This window comes from Ovis aries, chromosome 3 (genome assembly GCF_016772045.2).
Source record: "Ovis aries strain OAR_USU_Benz2616 breed Rambouillet chromosome 3, ARS-UI_Ramb_v3.0, whole genome shotgun sequence".
In the NCBI taxonomy this organism is placed as follows: Eukaryota; Metazoa; Chordata; class Mammalia; order Artiodactyla; family Bovidae; genus Ovis; species Ovis aries.
This window is the reverse complement of record NC_056056.1, coordinates 221,284,331-221,297,049: the sequence shown is the minus strand read 5'-3', so window position 1 is coordinate 221,297,049 and position 12,719 is coordinate 221,284,331. Positions and strand designations below refer to the sequence as shown.

The window sequence follows — 12,719 nt, the reverse complement described above, 5'->3', positions numbered from 1 at the left end:
CCGGGGGCGGGAAGGGCCTTGGCCAGACCACCCCATGCACGGCCGAGTCAAGCGTGCCCTGGAGGTGGGTCCAGGCCTTTCCACGTCCACCTCCCCTTGCGTTCCCTGGGTCTGACTTGCTCTCTGGAAGCAGCTGGGGTGTAGGTGGTGGGAAGGGACGGGGCGTGGTCCGGCCACTCAGATACCCTGCTACATGGCCCTGGCCCTGGTGGGGGTGTCCCATGCAAGGACCCCTCCTCTCATGGCCCCCCTGCCTTCTTGGAAGGAGTTCTGTTCATGTCTGAATCCTCCTGCTTGAACCTGAGTGTAGGGAATCTGGCTGTGCATGGCGGCCTTTGAGAGCCATTTCTGCTCTGTCTTTGGAGCCGTGGAGGCAGCCTGGGGTGGTGGAACTGGCCCGAACAGTCGTGTCAGAAGTCCCGTGTTCAAGTCCTGGCCATGCTGCTTAGAGCTGGGCGACCTTGGGCCAACTCCTTCCCCACTTGGAACCTCACTCTCTTCATCTACGACTTGAGGAAAGCCACTTCCTCGGACTTTGTAGGGTTGTCATGGCAACTGAGCTAAAAGCACTCTGCAAATCCACTTGTGATTGTTATAATTTGCGTGAACAGTCCTCATTTTACAAACTCTGCTCCCTCCTGCCCATGATACCCCAAATATTTTTTTTATTTGTGTTTATTTGCATCCTAACTTCTTCTGCAGAGGGTCTGAGGGGCCTTATGGGAAACACACAAATAATATTGGGACAGTATCAAAGGAGAAGTCAGATCCGAGAAACAGAGACTAGGATATAATGTCAAAACAGCTACAGACAGAGAGGCAGGGCCCACCTGGCAGTCAAAGCAAAAGGGGGAGAAAATGGGAGGGAAAACCCAGTTCTCGAACTGCAGGAGGCTCGCCACGCCAGGCCCCGTAAGGAGGACGGTGTTTGTTGTCGTGAGGGCAGGCTGGCTGAGCAGAGCAGGCACCTGCCTTCCCAGGAGCCCTCAGCCTCACTCTGAAGCTCAGTCTGGCTGCAGTCTGACCATCAGGCACCAGCTGTCCTAAGGTCCCAAGAGAGGCGTCCCCAGGCTGGAGGACGGCACGTGGGGCCGTGCCGAGAGTGGGTGCCTGGACTCTGGGTATCCCCCACCCTCCGCTCAGTCAGTGCTTCACCATGAGGCCAGCCCAGATGCTGGGCAGAGGGGCTGCAGGGCAGGAGGCAGTGCCCAGGGTTGGTAGAGGAAGCATCCAGGGTTCCCAGGGCAGGAAGACTCCCGTAACCGCTGCATCTGGGCCTTTCCAGAGATCCAGAGCAAACGCCAGGAGCGAAAGCGGAGAAGCACAGCCAACCCCGCCTACAGCGGCCTCCTGGAGACAGAGGTGAGGGGCCCGCCAGCTGCACACGGGGCGAGGGGTGGGGGAGGCTCCGCGGGGCTAGCCTCCTCACCTGCCCCTCCTGATTAGAGCTCAGGGCATGGCAGTGAACAGCCCTGACCTCCTGGGTTCAGAATCTGGTGAGAGACAGAGGCAGAGGACCACCATGTCAGTGGGTTCTCAGGCGGGCTGCCCTGGGGCTGGGGCTGGAGGCAGGTCGCAGCCAGCTGCCTGATTCTTCGTCCTGCTGATCCGGCATGAGGTCTGGTCGCAGGCAGTGCTGGGCTCTGGTCCTCCTGGACCCCTTGGGCCCAACTGGAGCCCGGTGGGCTCAGCCCTAGCTCCTGACTCAAGAGAGGCCACAGAGAGGAGAGCCTGGGAGGGGCTGGGCCAAGCGAGGCTTGGGAGAGGGTTGGCTGGAGGACAAGAGGGAGAGACCGTGACTTCACTGAGTTCCCTCTGGGTGGAGACATGAGGCCAACAAGGAGAGACCCCGCCTGGGATGCCCACCTTCCCCTCCACCTAACCCCCTGAGCCCCAGTTCCGTCACATAGTGGCACCCCAGCTCTAAGACTGCTTCTTATGATGGGCAGCGTGCACTCCCCTCGGATAGCCGAAACTGGTCAAATAGGATGTGACGGTTAACTCCAAAGGAGGGAATGCCCCCTTCATCCAAATCCCATGCAACACACACACACCATCCCCCCACCCCCCGCCCCGAGGTTGGCTGCAGCCCCCTAGGAGGTGATGAGAGTCACCAAACGCCAGTCAGTGATGCCCTTTAAGGATGCAGCTCAGGGAGCACCCAGCCCCTCTCAGCATCACATTCCCAGGGAGGAACTGAATCCAGAATAGGATCGCCTTGCCCGTGCACATCAGAGTCCAGAATTCTCGGCTAGAACCCAGATGTCATCTCCCAGAAGCCAGGTCTGCCAGGGCTGCAGATGCTCTGGGCTTTCCTGTGAAAAACGCCCTGGAATCTTGCCCTGAAAGGGAAGCCGTTTCATGAGGGCTCTGGAGTCGGGTGGCCCTCCTGAAGTGGAGCCAAGTCTGCAGAGCCCCAGGCCCTGGCATGTCGCGGAGGCCAGCGAGGCCCTGAGGGGCCCAGAGGAGGACAGGAAGATGCTGCGCTTGCTTTCCCCCAGGGAATTCTTGAGTCGGGGCCAGTTGTACCGCATCTGCGGCTCACCAGCTGGACCTCACCGGGAGGGGACGCCCGTGGGTGCCCTGTGGGGAGAGCGCCCTGTGTCCCTGTCGCATGCTCCCAGCCCACCTGCCTGCCCTCACTGGTGCCCTCCCGACTCCTGCTCAGAGCACACGCGTGTTCACACGCGCTCACTTCCTCCCTGACTTTCTGAGCCCTGGGCCCCGTTTGTGAGAGGGGCTGAGCTGTTCCTCCAGCTCCAGCCACAGAAACAACACGTCCTCTGTACAGGATGGGCACTGTTCTGTTGGTTGCGCTCGCGATGGATGTGCCCCCTGCTCTGGGGGCCAGGCCATACCCTCGTCTCCGATGTCTGTGGCCTTGACCAGAAATGACCTGATTAGCGAATCAGGAGCTGATGCAAAGCCCTGTGACCTTGAGCCCTGACAACATGTAGTTCGTGGGTCTCTCTCGACCCTGAACATGGCCCAAACACGTTGAGGGAGACGGGTTTACAACCCGTCATTCAAGTCTATAGCCGTTGTCTTGCCACAGCCAAAGCCACCTTGAACCACCAGGGTCTGAACCCATGTGGCCTGTAGTTGCTAAAGCCCAGGACTAAAGTCACCTTCTGGAATGTACTGGAAACTTCTTCATTTACACGTGATGAGCCAAGGGTCACTCTTGGTTGTTAGGTTCCTGAACCTCATGCTAAGAAGTGGGGTTTGGGGAGTCAGTCCCTAATATGCCTCGTTTCCCACCTGAGCCCAGAAGCTGCTGAGAAAGAAGACTTAGGAGGCAGACAGATGGACAGCCAGATGCCTGCTTTGTTACTGATTTGCCCCACCTGGACACCTCTAGCCATCCTTCCTGAAAGAAGCAGGCGTGCCCACAGGAGCCACAATGGGGCTGAGCCATTGCGGCTGTCGGGCAGAGCCTTTGCTGGCTTTTGCTCTGGCTGACCTGCCTCTCCCCTCCCCCATGCCCACATCTGTCCCCATTTCTGCCCCTGGTCTTGGGTGTCCAGCTGGAGTCCAGAGCCCAAGGTGGGGATCCCGTCCCGGGTGAGTCCTGGGCTGGGTCTGGGTCAACCTAGGAGGGCCCCCTGTGATTCGGTTTGATTTTCTGTCTCTGCAGAGGAAGCGACTGGCATCCAACTATCTCAACACACCCCTGTTCCTCACAGCAAGAGGTAAGCGCTTCTCCTGCAGGGCTGCTGTGGGGCTGGGCTCGGCTATACCTTGCTGCCCTGGCTGCCGCCCGGCTACCCAGCCTGCCCCGTCTGCAGCCGCAGCCGGACAGCTGCTCTCGTGGGCAGCGCGTCACGGCTCCCTGGGCCCTCTGCGCCCCGCTGCCCTCACCCTCACCTGTCACGTGACCTCCCTGAGCTTCGGGTTGCTGGTCTGTATAAAACCGGCCCGTGACAGTGCCGGCCTCTCCGAGCTGGGCCAGGGACAACAGGGTGAACGTGCCAGCTCTGTGTAACTGTTGAGTGCAGTGCACACACACGAGCTGTTCTTCCCACTAGACTATATAATTTCCAGAAATTAGAAGGAAAACTATTTTTGTGATCATTAAATTATGTGGTTTGGCCATCCCTCACTGGAATGGAAGTGGGTTATGGTTGAAAATGAGTTGACAGTGAGCCACTTTGAGGGATCCCTGGAATAATGTTTTCTCCACTGGACAGCTCGCTGCTGCCATGTTCCTCAGGGAGCTTAGGGGCCATGATGAACCTCTTTTTTGATGGGTTCTGGCCATGACCAGGGCAGAGATGTTTACTTCCATGATACCCTGGGTGAAGACCCAGGAGTTGGTGGGGCCTGAGATACTACCAGCATGCCCCTGGTGAGGATCCAGGAGTCACTAGGGCCTGAGATGCTCCCAGAATGCCCTGAGGACCCAGGAGTCACTAGGGCCTGAGATACTCCCAGCATGCCCCTGGTGAAGACCCAGGAGTCACTGGGGCCTGAGATACTCCCAGCATGCCCCTGGTGAAGACCCAGGAGTCACTAGGGCCTGTGATACTCCCAGCATGCCCTGAGGACCCAGGAGTCACTGGAGCCTGAGATACTCCCACCATGACCCGGGTGAGGACCCAGGAGTCACTGGGGCCTGAGATACTCCCAGTATTCCCCTGGTGAGAATTCAGGAGTCACTAGGGCCTGTGATACTCCCAGCATGCCCTGAGGACCCAGAAGTCACTGGAGCCTGAGATACTCCCACCATGACCCGGGTGAGGACCCAGGAGTCACTGGGGCTTGAGATACTCCCAGCATACCCCTGGTGAGGACCCAAGAGTCATTGGGACCTGAGATACTCCCAGCATGCCCCGGGTGAGGACCCAGGAGTCACTGGGACCTGAGACACTCCCTTCCACCCTGGGCCTTGTGGACTTTAGTCCTGATCAGTGCTCCCCTTGGCCACTAACTTGTTCTCCGCCCTTCTTCCCTGTGCTAGCCAATGAGGACCCCTGCTGGAAGGTATGTGTCCCTTGGTCTTCACACCTGGGTGGGTGGGACATGCTTTCCACAGAGTCCAGGTAGGGTCACTCCTGGCAAGGGGCTGGGGCCCCTTGGCCTGCTGCTGTGAGATGGAGCAGAGGGCCTTGGGCTCCACGCTCGGTGCTGAGGGCTTTGTACAGCACCAGTCCACTTTCCAGCCTGTCCCACAGAGTTGGGCAAAACCACAGGGCTCAGCCCACAGTTCAAGCAGGAGCCCTCCGGACACAGGGACCCCTGGAGCCGTGACAGCCTGTGTAGAAGCAGCTGATGCTGAGTGCCAGGGCGTTGTCTGGCCTCACAGTGTGACCTTGGGCAGAGTTGGCCCTCTCTGGGTCTCATTCCTCACCTCATTAGGGACTGGACTCGGGTCTCAGGGTCCCACCCCACACACCTACATTTCCATGACCTTGTGAAACCCCACCCAGCATGCAAACACTACGTCCCTGCTTCCCAGGATGCTTGTTGGTCACAGCCTTACTTGTGGGCATGTCTTCAGGGTTTATTCAGTGTTTTTCTTTACTCAGTTTCAGACCTAATTCTAAGTTTCCAGTCCCTTCATGCCACAGTCAAGCCACTAAAAAGCAACGTGTGATGATATTTCCATTAGACCGTGTTGTTTGCAGCCCTAACCGTGTGGTGTCGCAAGTCTGTGCCAGCAGGGGTAGCGTTTGTCCACAGCCACCCTGTGCCTGGCCAGCTGGGGCATGGGGACAGGAGGTGCCTTGAGCCTGAGTCCTGCTGCGTGGAGCCCACAGGCCTGGGGGGTCCTTGGCTTTGAGGCAGGAGACCGGGAGGCTCCTCTTCCTGGTTTGCAGGCCCGCGCTCACTTCATTATCCCCCGTCCTCGGGGCTTAGTCCTGTCTCCCAGAGCTGCTGAAAACCTTGGCGGAAGAGCTGGGTCCCAGGCAGGTTGAGGTGGCAGCTGCCTGCCCCCCGCCCCTGCTCCCAGCCCCCTGACCTGCCTCCCACTGTCCTGTCTCTTCCAGAATGAGATCACCCACGATGAGCTCTGTGCTGCCTGCAAGCGAGGGGCCAACCTGCAGCCGTGCGGCACGTGCCCAGGGGCCTACCACCTCAGCTGCCTGGACCCGCCCCTCAAAACAGCACCCAAGGGCATGTGGGTGTGCCCCAAATGCCAGCAGAAGGTATGGGAGGCTGTGTCTGTGTGTGGGTGACCCAACCCTCCCCTTCACCATCTCCCTGAACTGCAGGGCCCTCACTCACTGGGCACAACATCTGAGGCTTCTCAAACCGTCCCTGCTTCCTGGGTCATCCCCACCGTGAGCAGAGATGGGGAGCGCCAGGCTGGGGCGGGGTGAGAGGCAGAGGGGCTGGGTGGAGAACTAGGCTTTGCAACCTCAGCACAACTGACCTTTGGAACAGGATAATCTGTTGGGGGGTGCTGTCCTGTGCCCTGTAGGGTGTTCAGTGGTGTCCCTGGCCTCCACCCAGTAGATGCCAATCACAGCCCCCATCGTGGCCATGTCAGACACCGCCAGTTGAGGACCATGGGTGTGGAGCAGAGGTGTCCCTCTGCAGCTGATTTAGCGATTCCAGCTTAGTGTACTAATAACACAAACCACATAAAATAGCACCAGTTAACACGTTAGAAAGTCGCTCATTCGTGTCCGACTCTTTGCGACCCCATGGACTATACAGCCTGTGGAATTCTCCAAGTCAGGATACTGGAGTGGGTAGCTTTTCCCTTTTCCAGGGAATCTTCCCAACCCAGGGATCAAACGCAGGTCTCCCGCATCGCAGGCGGATTCTTCACCAGCTGAGCCACAAGGGAAACCCAGTTCTCACTGATAGCAACATGCAGATGAAAAACCATCAAATTAGCAAAAATGATAACATTCCCTTCTGGCAATGATGTGGTGAAATGAGCACTCTTAGACGTTACCTTAAAACTGTGTACACCTTTTAAACCCGGTGTCTTGCTTTGAGTAGTAGAACCTACAGAATAGTTCAATACAGGTAAAGTTCTGTGCAGAAGGAAGTCCCTCAGCTTTTCTTTATAAAAGGGAAGAAAATAGGAACACCTGGCTTCCCCACAAAGAGTTGGTGAAATAGATTCCGGCACTTTACTCAGTGAGAGATTATGGGGTCACTGAAAATGATTTTTTTTAAAGGAATTTGGAATTCTTTGGGACTTGTTCACTATGTGGGATTACGTTTTTAAAAACTAAAAATTAAAAAAAGAAAACAGGTTTTGTAGCTGCTGTTTAGTTTGACCATCAGCCATCTGACTGAGAAAAGCAGGGTGCAGAACAGAAAACCTGGGTGAAAATACTTGCAAGTGTTAATATCGTGTGTGGCTGGGTGGTGGGACGTTTCAGTGCTATTCTATAGAATGTGTTACTTGTAAAATCATTGGGGAATCCTCTTCATTTCAGTGAGGAAGACCTTTACTGCCGTGGGGAGTCCTCTTTATTTTAGGAAACACTGAGTTCCCATCGTACCGGGTTTTGTGGGGACCTGAGGGGAGGGGCGTGCCCGCCCAGAGAACCCGTGCCCGTGCCCCTGTCTCCCTGTCCTCCCACCCCGGGTTCCTCAGCCGGAGCATGGCAGGCCCTGGGCTGCCCGCTGGCTCAGTCCCCCATCTGCCCTCCAGGCCTTAAAGAAAGACGGAGGTGTGCCCTGGACCGGGATGCTGGCCATCGTGCATTCCTACGTCACCCACAAGACAGGTGAGACATCGGGGCAACTGGAAAGAGGCAGGACACCCTTCTGTTCAACCCCGCCCTTGGACTGCTGGACTCACTATGGGCCCAGCAGAGGCTGTTCTGATCCAAAGCTCTGAAAAGAGGGAGCCTGGGACTAATCCTGAGTGCAGGGCAGTTACTGCAGAGGTGGAATTTCAGCCCCTGAGCATCTGGCAAGAGCCTCTGGCTCCTGCAGGAGAATGTGGCCAGAGTGACCCCTAGGGATGGACCTAGGATCCTTCTTGCCCCTCCTGCTCAGCCGCGGCCCAGCTCCAGCTTACCTGCCATTCCCGGTGGGGCCTGGGGCCCAGGCCCTCTCCTAGTCCTTCCTCTCTCCTAGTCAAAGAAGAGGAGAAGCAGAAGCTGCTGCAGCGGGGCAGTGAGCTGCAGAGCGAGCACCAGCAACTGCAGGAGCGAGACCGGCGCCTGGCCTCGGCGGTGCAGGTGTGCGGGGCGGGCGGGGCCTGCGGGGGGCCACGGGGTGTCGCAGATCAAAGTGTTACTGTCTGGTCACTGACGCCCCAGAAGGGGGCGGACTCGGCAGGTGGAGAGGGCAGCTCTGTGGCTAAGTAGCACATAGTTACCAAGCCGTCGGACATCTGGCTCTGCCCCTTCTCAGCTCTGTGACCTCAGCAAGGCCCTATCTCTGAACCTCAGTTTCTTCTTGTATAAAGGGAACATGATGGTTTCTTCTCTGTAGAATGGCGGTAAATGGTGGTGGTGATGCTGGTGGTGATGGTGATGATGGTGATGGTGGTGATGGTGGTGGTGATGGTGATAATGGTGATGGTGGTGATGGTGATGGTGGTGATTATGGTGGTAGTGATGGTGATGGTGGTGATGCTGGTGGTGGTGATGCTGGTGGTGATGGTGATGGTGGTGATGGTGGTTATGGTGGTGATGATGGTGGTGATGGTGATGGTGGTGATTATGGTGGTGGTGATGGTGGTGGTGGTGATGCTGGTGATGGTGGTGGTGATGCTGGTGGTGATGGTGATGGTGGTGGTGGTGATGGTGGTGAGGGTTGTGATGATGGTGGTGATGCTGGTGATGCTGGTGGTGATGGTGGTGATGGTGGTGATGATGGTGATGGTGGTGATGGTGGTGAGGGTTGTGATGATGGTGGTGATGCTGGTGATGGCGGTGGTGATGGTGTTGATGATGGTGATGGTGGTGATGATGGTGATGGCGGTGATGCTGGTGGTGGTGATGGTGGTGGTGGTGGTGGTGGTGGTGGTGGTGGTGCTGGTGATGGTGGTGGTGATGGTGGTGGTGATGGTGTTGATGATGGTGGTGGTGGTGATGGTGGTGGTGGTGGTGGTGGTGCTGGTGATGGTGGTGGTGATGGTGGTGGTGATGGTGTTGATGATGGTGGTGGTGGTGATGGTGGTGGTGGTGGTGGTGGTGCTGGTGATGGTGGTGATGGTGGTGATGGTGGTGGTGGTGCTGGTGCTGGTGGTGGTGATGGTGTTGATGATGGTGGTGGTGGTGATGGTGGTGGTGGTGGTGGTGGTGGTGGTGATGGTGGTGGTGATGCTGGTGGTGATGCTGGTGATGGTGGTGAGGGTGGTGATGCTGGTGATGCTGGTGGTGATGGTGATGATGGTGGTGATGGTGGTGATGGTGGTGATGGTGGTGGTGGTGCTGGTGATGGTGGTGGTGATGGTGGTGGTGATGGTGTTGATGATGGTGGTGGTGGTGATGATGGTGGTGGCGGTGATGGTGGTGATGGTGGTGAGGGTGGTGATGATGGTGGTGATGATGGTGATGGTGATGCTGCTGGTGATGGTGATGATGGTGGTGATGGTGGTGATGGTGGTGGTGGTGCTGGTGCTGGTGATGGTGATGGTGGTGGTGGTGATGCTGGTGGTGGTGATGCTGGTGGTGGTGGTGGCGGTGGTGGTGGTGATGGTGGTGATGGTGATGAATTTGGTGGTGATGATGGTGACAGCAGTGTCAGGACCTGGTAAAAACTTCTTAAATGTCGTATTTCATTTAATCCTCTCAATAACTCTATGAAGAGGCCCTGTGATTATTCCTGTCTTGGAGTTTTGGACATAGTCTCAGGAAGTTGAAGTTATTTGCCCAAGCAGCAAATGATTCAAATTCTAACTTGAGGCATCAGTCCCTAACCACTTTACTGTGATGCCATGAAACCTAAAAGGCTAGAAAAAGCCATGAACACAGCAGGCAAGAGAAAGAGCAGAGAACCGGCCAGCAAGCTCAAGGTCTTTCCGAGGGGCTGCAGTTGAGCCAGAGCAGACTCCGAGCTTCCTCCAGCAGGAGGAGGGAACGGTGTGGTCAGCTGGGAGCCCCCAGCCACAAGGGAGCACACTCCCACATCACTGCACACATAGCAGTTCCAGCCCTGAATCTTAAACCAGCTTCTCCTGTGGATCTGACTGCCATTGTATTCCGTTTTTTGCTTCTGGCTGGTGTGTGATGCCCTCTTCCTGGTTTCTTTCAGCCTCTGCGAGGGAAGGGAGGGACTTTAGGAGAAGGGGCTGCCCTGGGTGGCATGCATTGCTAAATGCTGAGACCTTTCTCTCTGACACCTTCCCCGAACAGAAATGCCTGGAGCTCAAGACGAGCCTGCTAGCCCGGCAGAGGGGCACCCAGTCGTCCTTGGACCGCCTGCGGGCCCTCCTTAGACTGATTCAGGGTGATCAGAGGCTCCAGGTCACCATGACGACCACCAGCCCCGCCCCACTGCTGGCAGGGCCCTGGACCAAGCCCTCAGCAGCAGCCATGCACTCTGCCCTCCAGCACCCCCAGGGGCACAACTGACCCCCGAGGGACCGGTCTTCACAGCCGCGGAAAGTCACTGGGACCCTGCTCGCGAGACCTGCGGGTTCTGTCAGCCTTAATTCATACACACTATGAATTTCAGACAAACCAGACAGAGACAGGAAAGAAGGGAGGAGGAGCTGAATGAGACTCCCGGAGCCAGGACTCTGGGGATGGAGTCCTGCCCGCTTCCGGTCAGACAGGACGCCCGGAATCCAGCTGGGGGCGCACAGTCAGCTCCCCGCTGCTGGGGGGCTTGTCCAGGCCTCGGGTTTCTGGGCACAGCTGTCTCCTCGGCCTCGAGTCAGCCCCGCACCCGACAGAAGGGCCGAGGCGCCCCCACGTGCTTGCAGGAGGGGCGCCGGGGACACGACGTAGCTGAGTAGTAGAGCTAGTTGGAGCGAGAGGTGGTAGACTCTAGGTAGACTCCGCCGCCCGTCTGCCCTCACAGGCCGCCCGGCGCGCGCCAGGCCTTCCAGACGCCCCCACATCAGTGTTACTAGCGTTCAGAATTGCAGCTGTTTAACTTGAAGGACGCCCCTGAGGGGTCAGACGCTGCTGTCGGCGGGCCTCTGTCTGGCCCCTGATCTCGGGGGGTACCCTCACCACGCGCCTCCTCCCCGCCTCTGCTGACTTTTTGGATTCCTCTTGCCCTCGGTGTCTTTTTCTCATGGAGTTTCTGGGCGAGGTGGAGCTGCAGCCATGCTGGGGAGGCGTTTGGCAGGTTTTCCATCTGGGGTTGAATCGTTCAACCCAACGACCGAAGCCTTTTCTTTTCTCCTTTCGAAGAGCCGATAAAGTATTCCATTCCTCTTTTCTTGCCAGTACAGACACTATGCCAAAAAATAACTTTACATTTTTGTATGGCGTTTTTATTGTGAGATGATTTAATGTGAAGGGGACTTGGTGACTTTGCTTCCCGCTCACCGGGGTCTCCGCTGCCAGGGATGAACAGGAGCCCCCTCGGGCGGAGGGGGAGGCTGCCAAACTGGAGGGACCCAGAGCGGCTTTTAAGAAGTGGGGGGAGGGGGGAGGGAGAGACCAGTGGCCTCGGGAGACTGGAGGGTCCCTCTTCTTGCAGTCTCCCCAAAAGTGGAGGAAGGGCGCCCGCCATCGTCAAAGGGCTCCTGCGTCTGGGGTGGGCTGTGCAGGCTTGTCAAGCCTTGCGGCTTCTCCAGGCCCCGAGGGACTTAGAACTTAGCACAATAGGATGAGCATCTGGGAGCCATGGGGCTCCCACCCCCAGCATATCACATGGTGCCGATCGCAGTGCACACGTGTGCGTGCGCACACGTGGCCCCAGACACGCGCACACGCACGCAGGATGCCAGCTGCACAGCCAGGGGGCTGGCCGGTGCCCCACACGGTCTGCTCACGGCCCCTCCTACCATTCCCATGATTCCGGGAAAACTGTGCTGTACGATACAGATCTATTTTAATACACTTAACACTGGGTTGAACAAGATTTTTATATTCTTTTATTGATGAACAAAGTGGACTGTGAGACACACGTCTTATATATTGGTTACTCTAGATGCCAATTATACATTACCACGTGGCTTGAGATGTAAATGTCTTCAGGTTCCTTTTTTTTTTTTTTTTTCCAGTTGGTTGGTTTTTCTTCTCGGATGGATTGAATTATGTTTTTGAAAAAATTGTTAATGGGAGGATGTGAAAGGTTGGACCCGGGAGGGGTAGCTGCTGGTGTGTCTTGAGACTTAGTTTTCTTTGGACCAGGGAGGACCGTCCGATGGCTAGTGAGGATAGAGAAACCGTGTTTGTCTTGAATATCCCGATGTAGTTTCCTTCTGTACGATGCATTAAACTCGATGGATGGTTTCAGAGCCCTGTGGTTTGTTTCCTTGCCTTCAACAGAGAGGCCTCGGGGAGCACGGGGTTGGGGGGCAGGGAGGTGGGGATTGGAGGGGGTAAAGGTCAGGGTCCTGCCCTCAGCCCACCTCAAGGGAAGGAGGGAAGAGAGAACCCTGGGCAGGGCTACCACACACAGATCCCCCAACTCCGGGGGGTGCAGGCACCCCTTTTAGGGCCAGGATTGACAATCGAAAGTAACAGAAGCCCAGAGCAGGCTCTGTGCGGAGCCAGGGGCCACGTGCACACTGTTCCCCCCCCACTCCCCCCCCTCCTCTCAGGATCTACAGGACTGCTGTCTCTGCCTCCTGGGCAGCATGGCCCCAGGGTCCCACAACTGCCCTGGGTCTTAGT

At 57.1% G+C, this 12,719-nt stretch overlaps 1 protein-coding gene across 3 annotated transcripts in view; it reads left to right on the top strand.

Annotated features, from left to right (window-relative positions):
* PHF21B (PHD finger protein 21B) overlaps positions 1-12,340 on the top strand; it is an 87,872-nt gene extending 75,532 nt beyond the window's left edge. For all 3 annotated transcript variants that reach the window (XM_060414293.1, XM_027968201.3, XM_042247871.2), the window contains 7 exons: positions 1,286-1,362; positions 3,638-3,692; positions 4,961-4,983; positions 5,991-6,149; positions 7,619-7,694; positions 8,050-8,153; positions 10,278-12,340. In XM_060414293.1, the coding sequence (XP_060270276.1) occupies positions 1,286-1,362; positions 3,638-3,692; positions 4,961-4,983; positions 5,991-6,149; positions 7,619-7,694; positions 8,050-8,153; positions 10,278-10,496 (713 nt within the window). In that variant the 3' untranslated portion in view covers positions 10,497-12,340. The remainder of the gene's footprint in view (positions 1-1,285; positions 1,363-3,637; positions 3,693-4,960; positions 4,984-5,990; positions 6,150-7,618; positions 7,695-8,049; positions 8,154-10,277) is intronic.
* Positions 12,341-12,719: the final 379 nt, after the last annotated feature.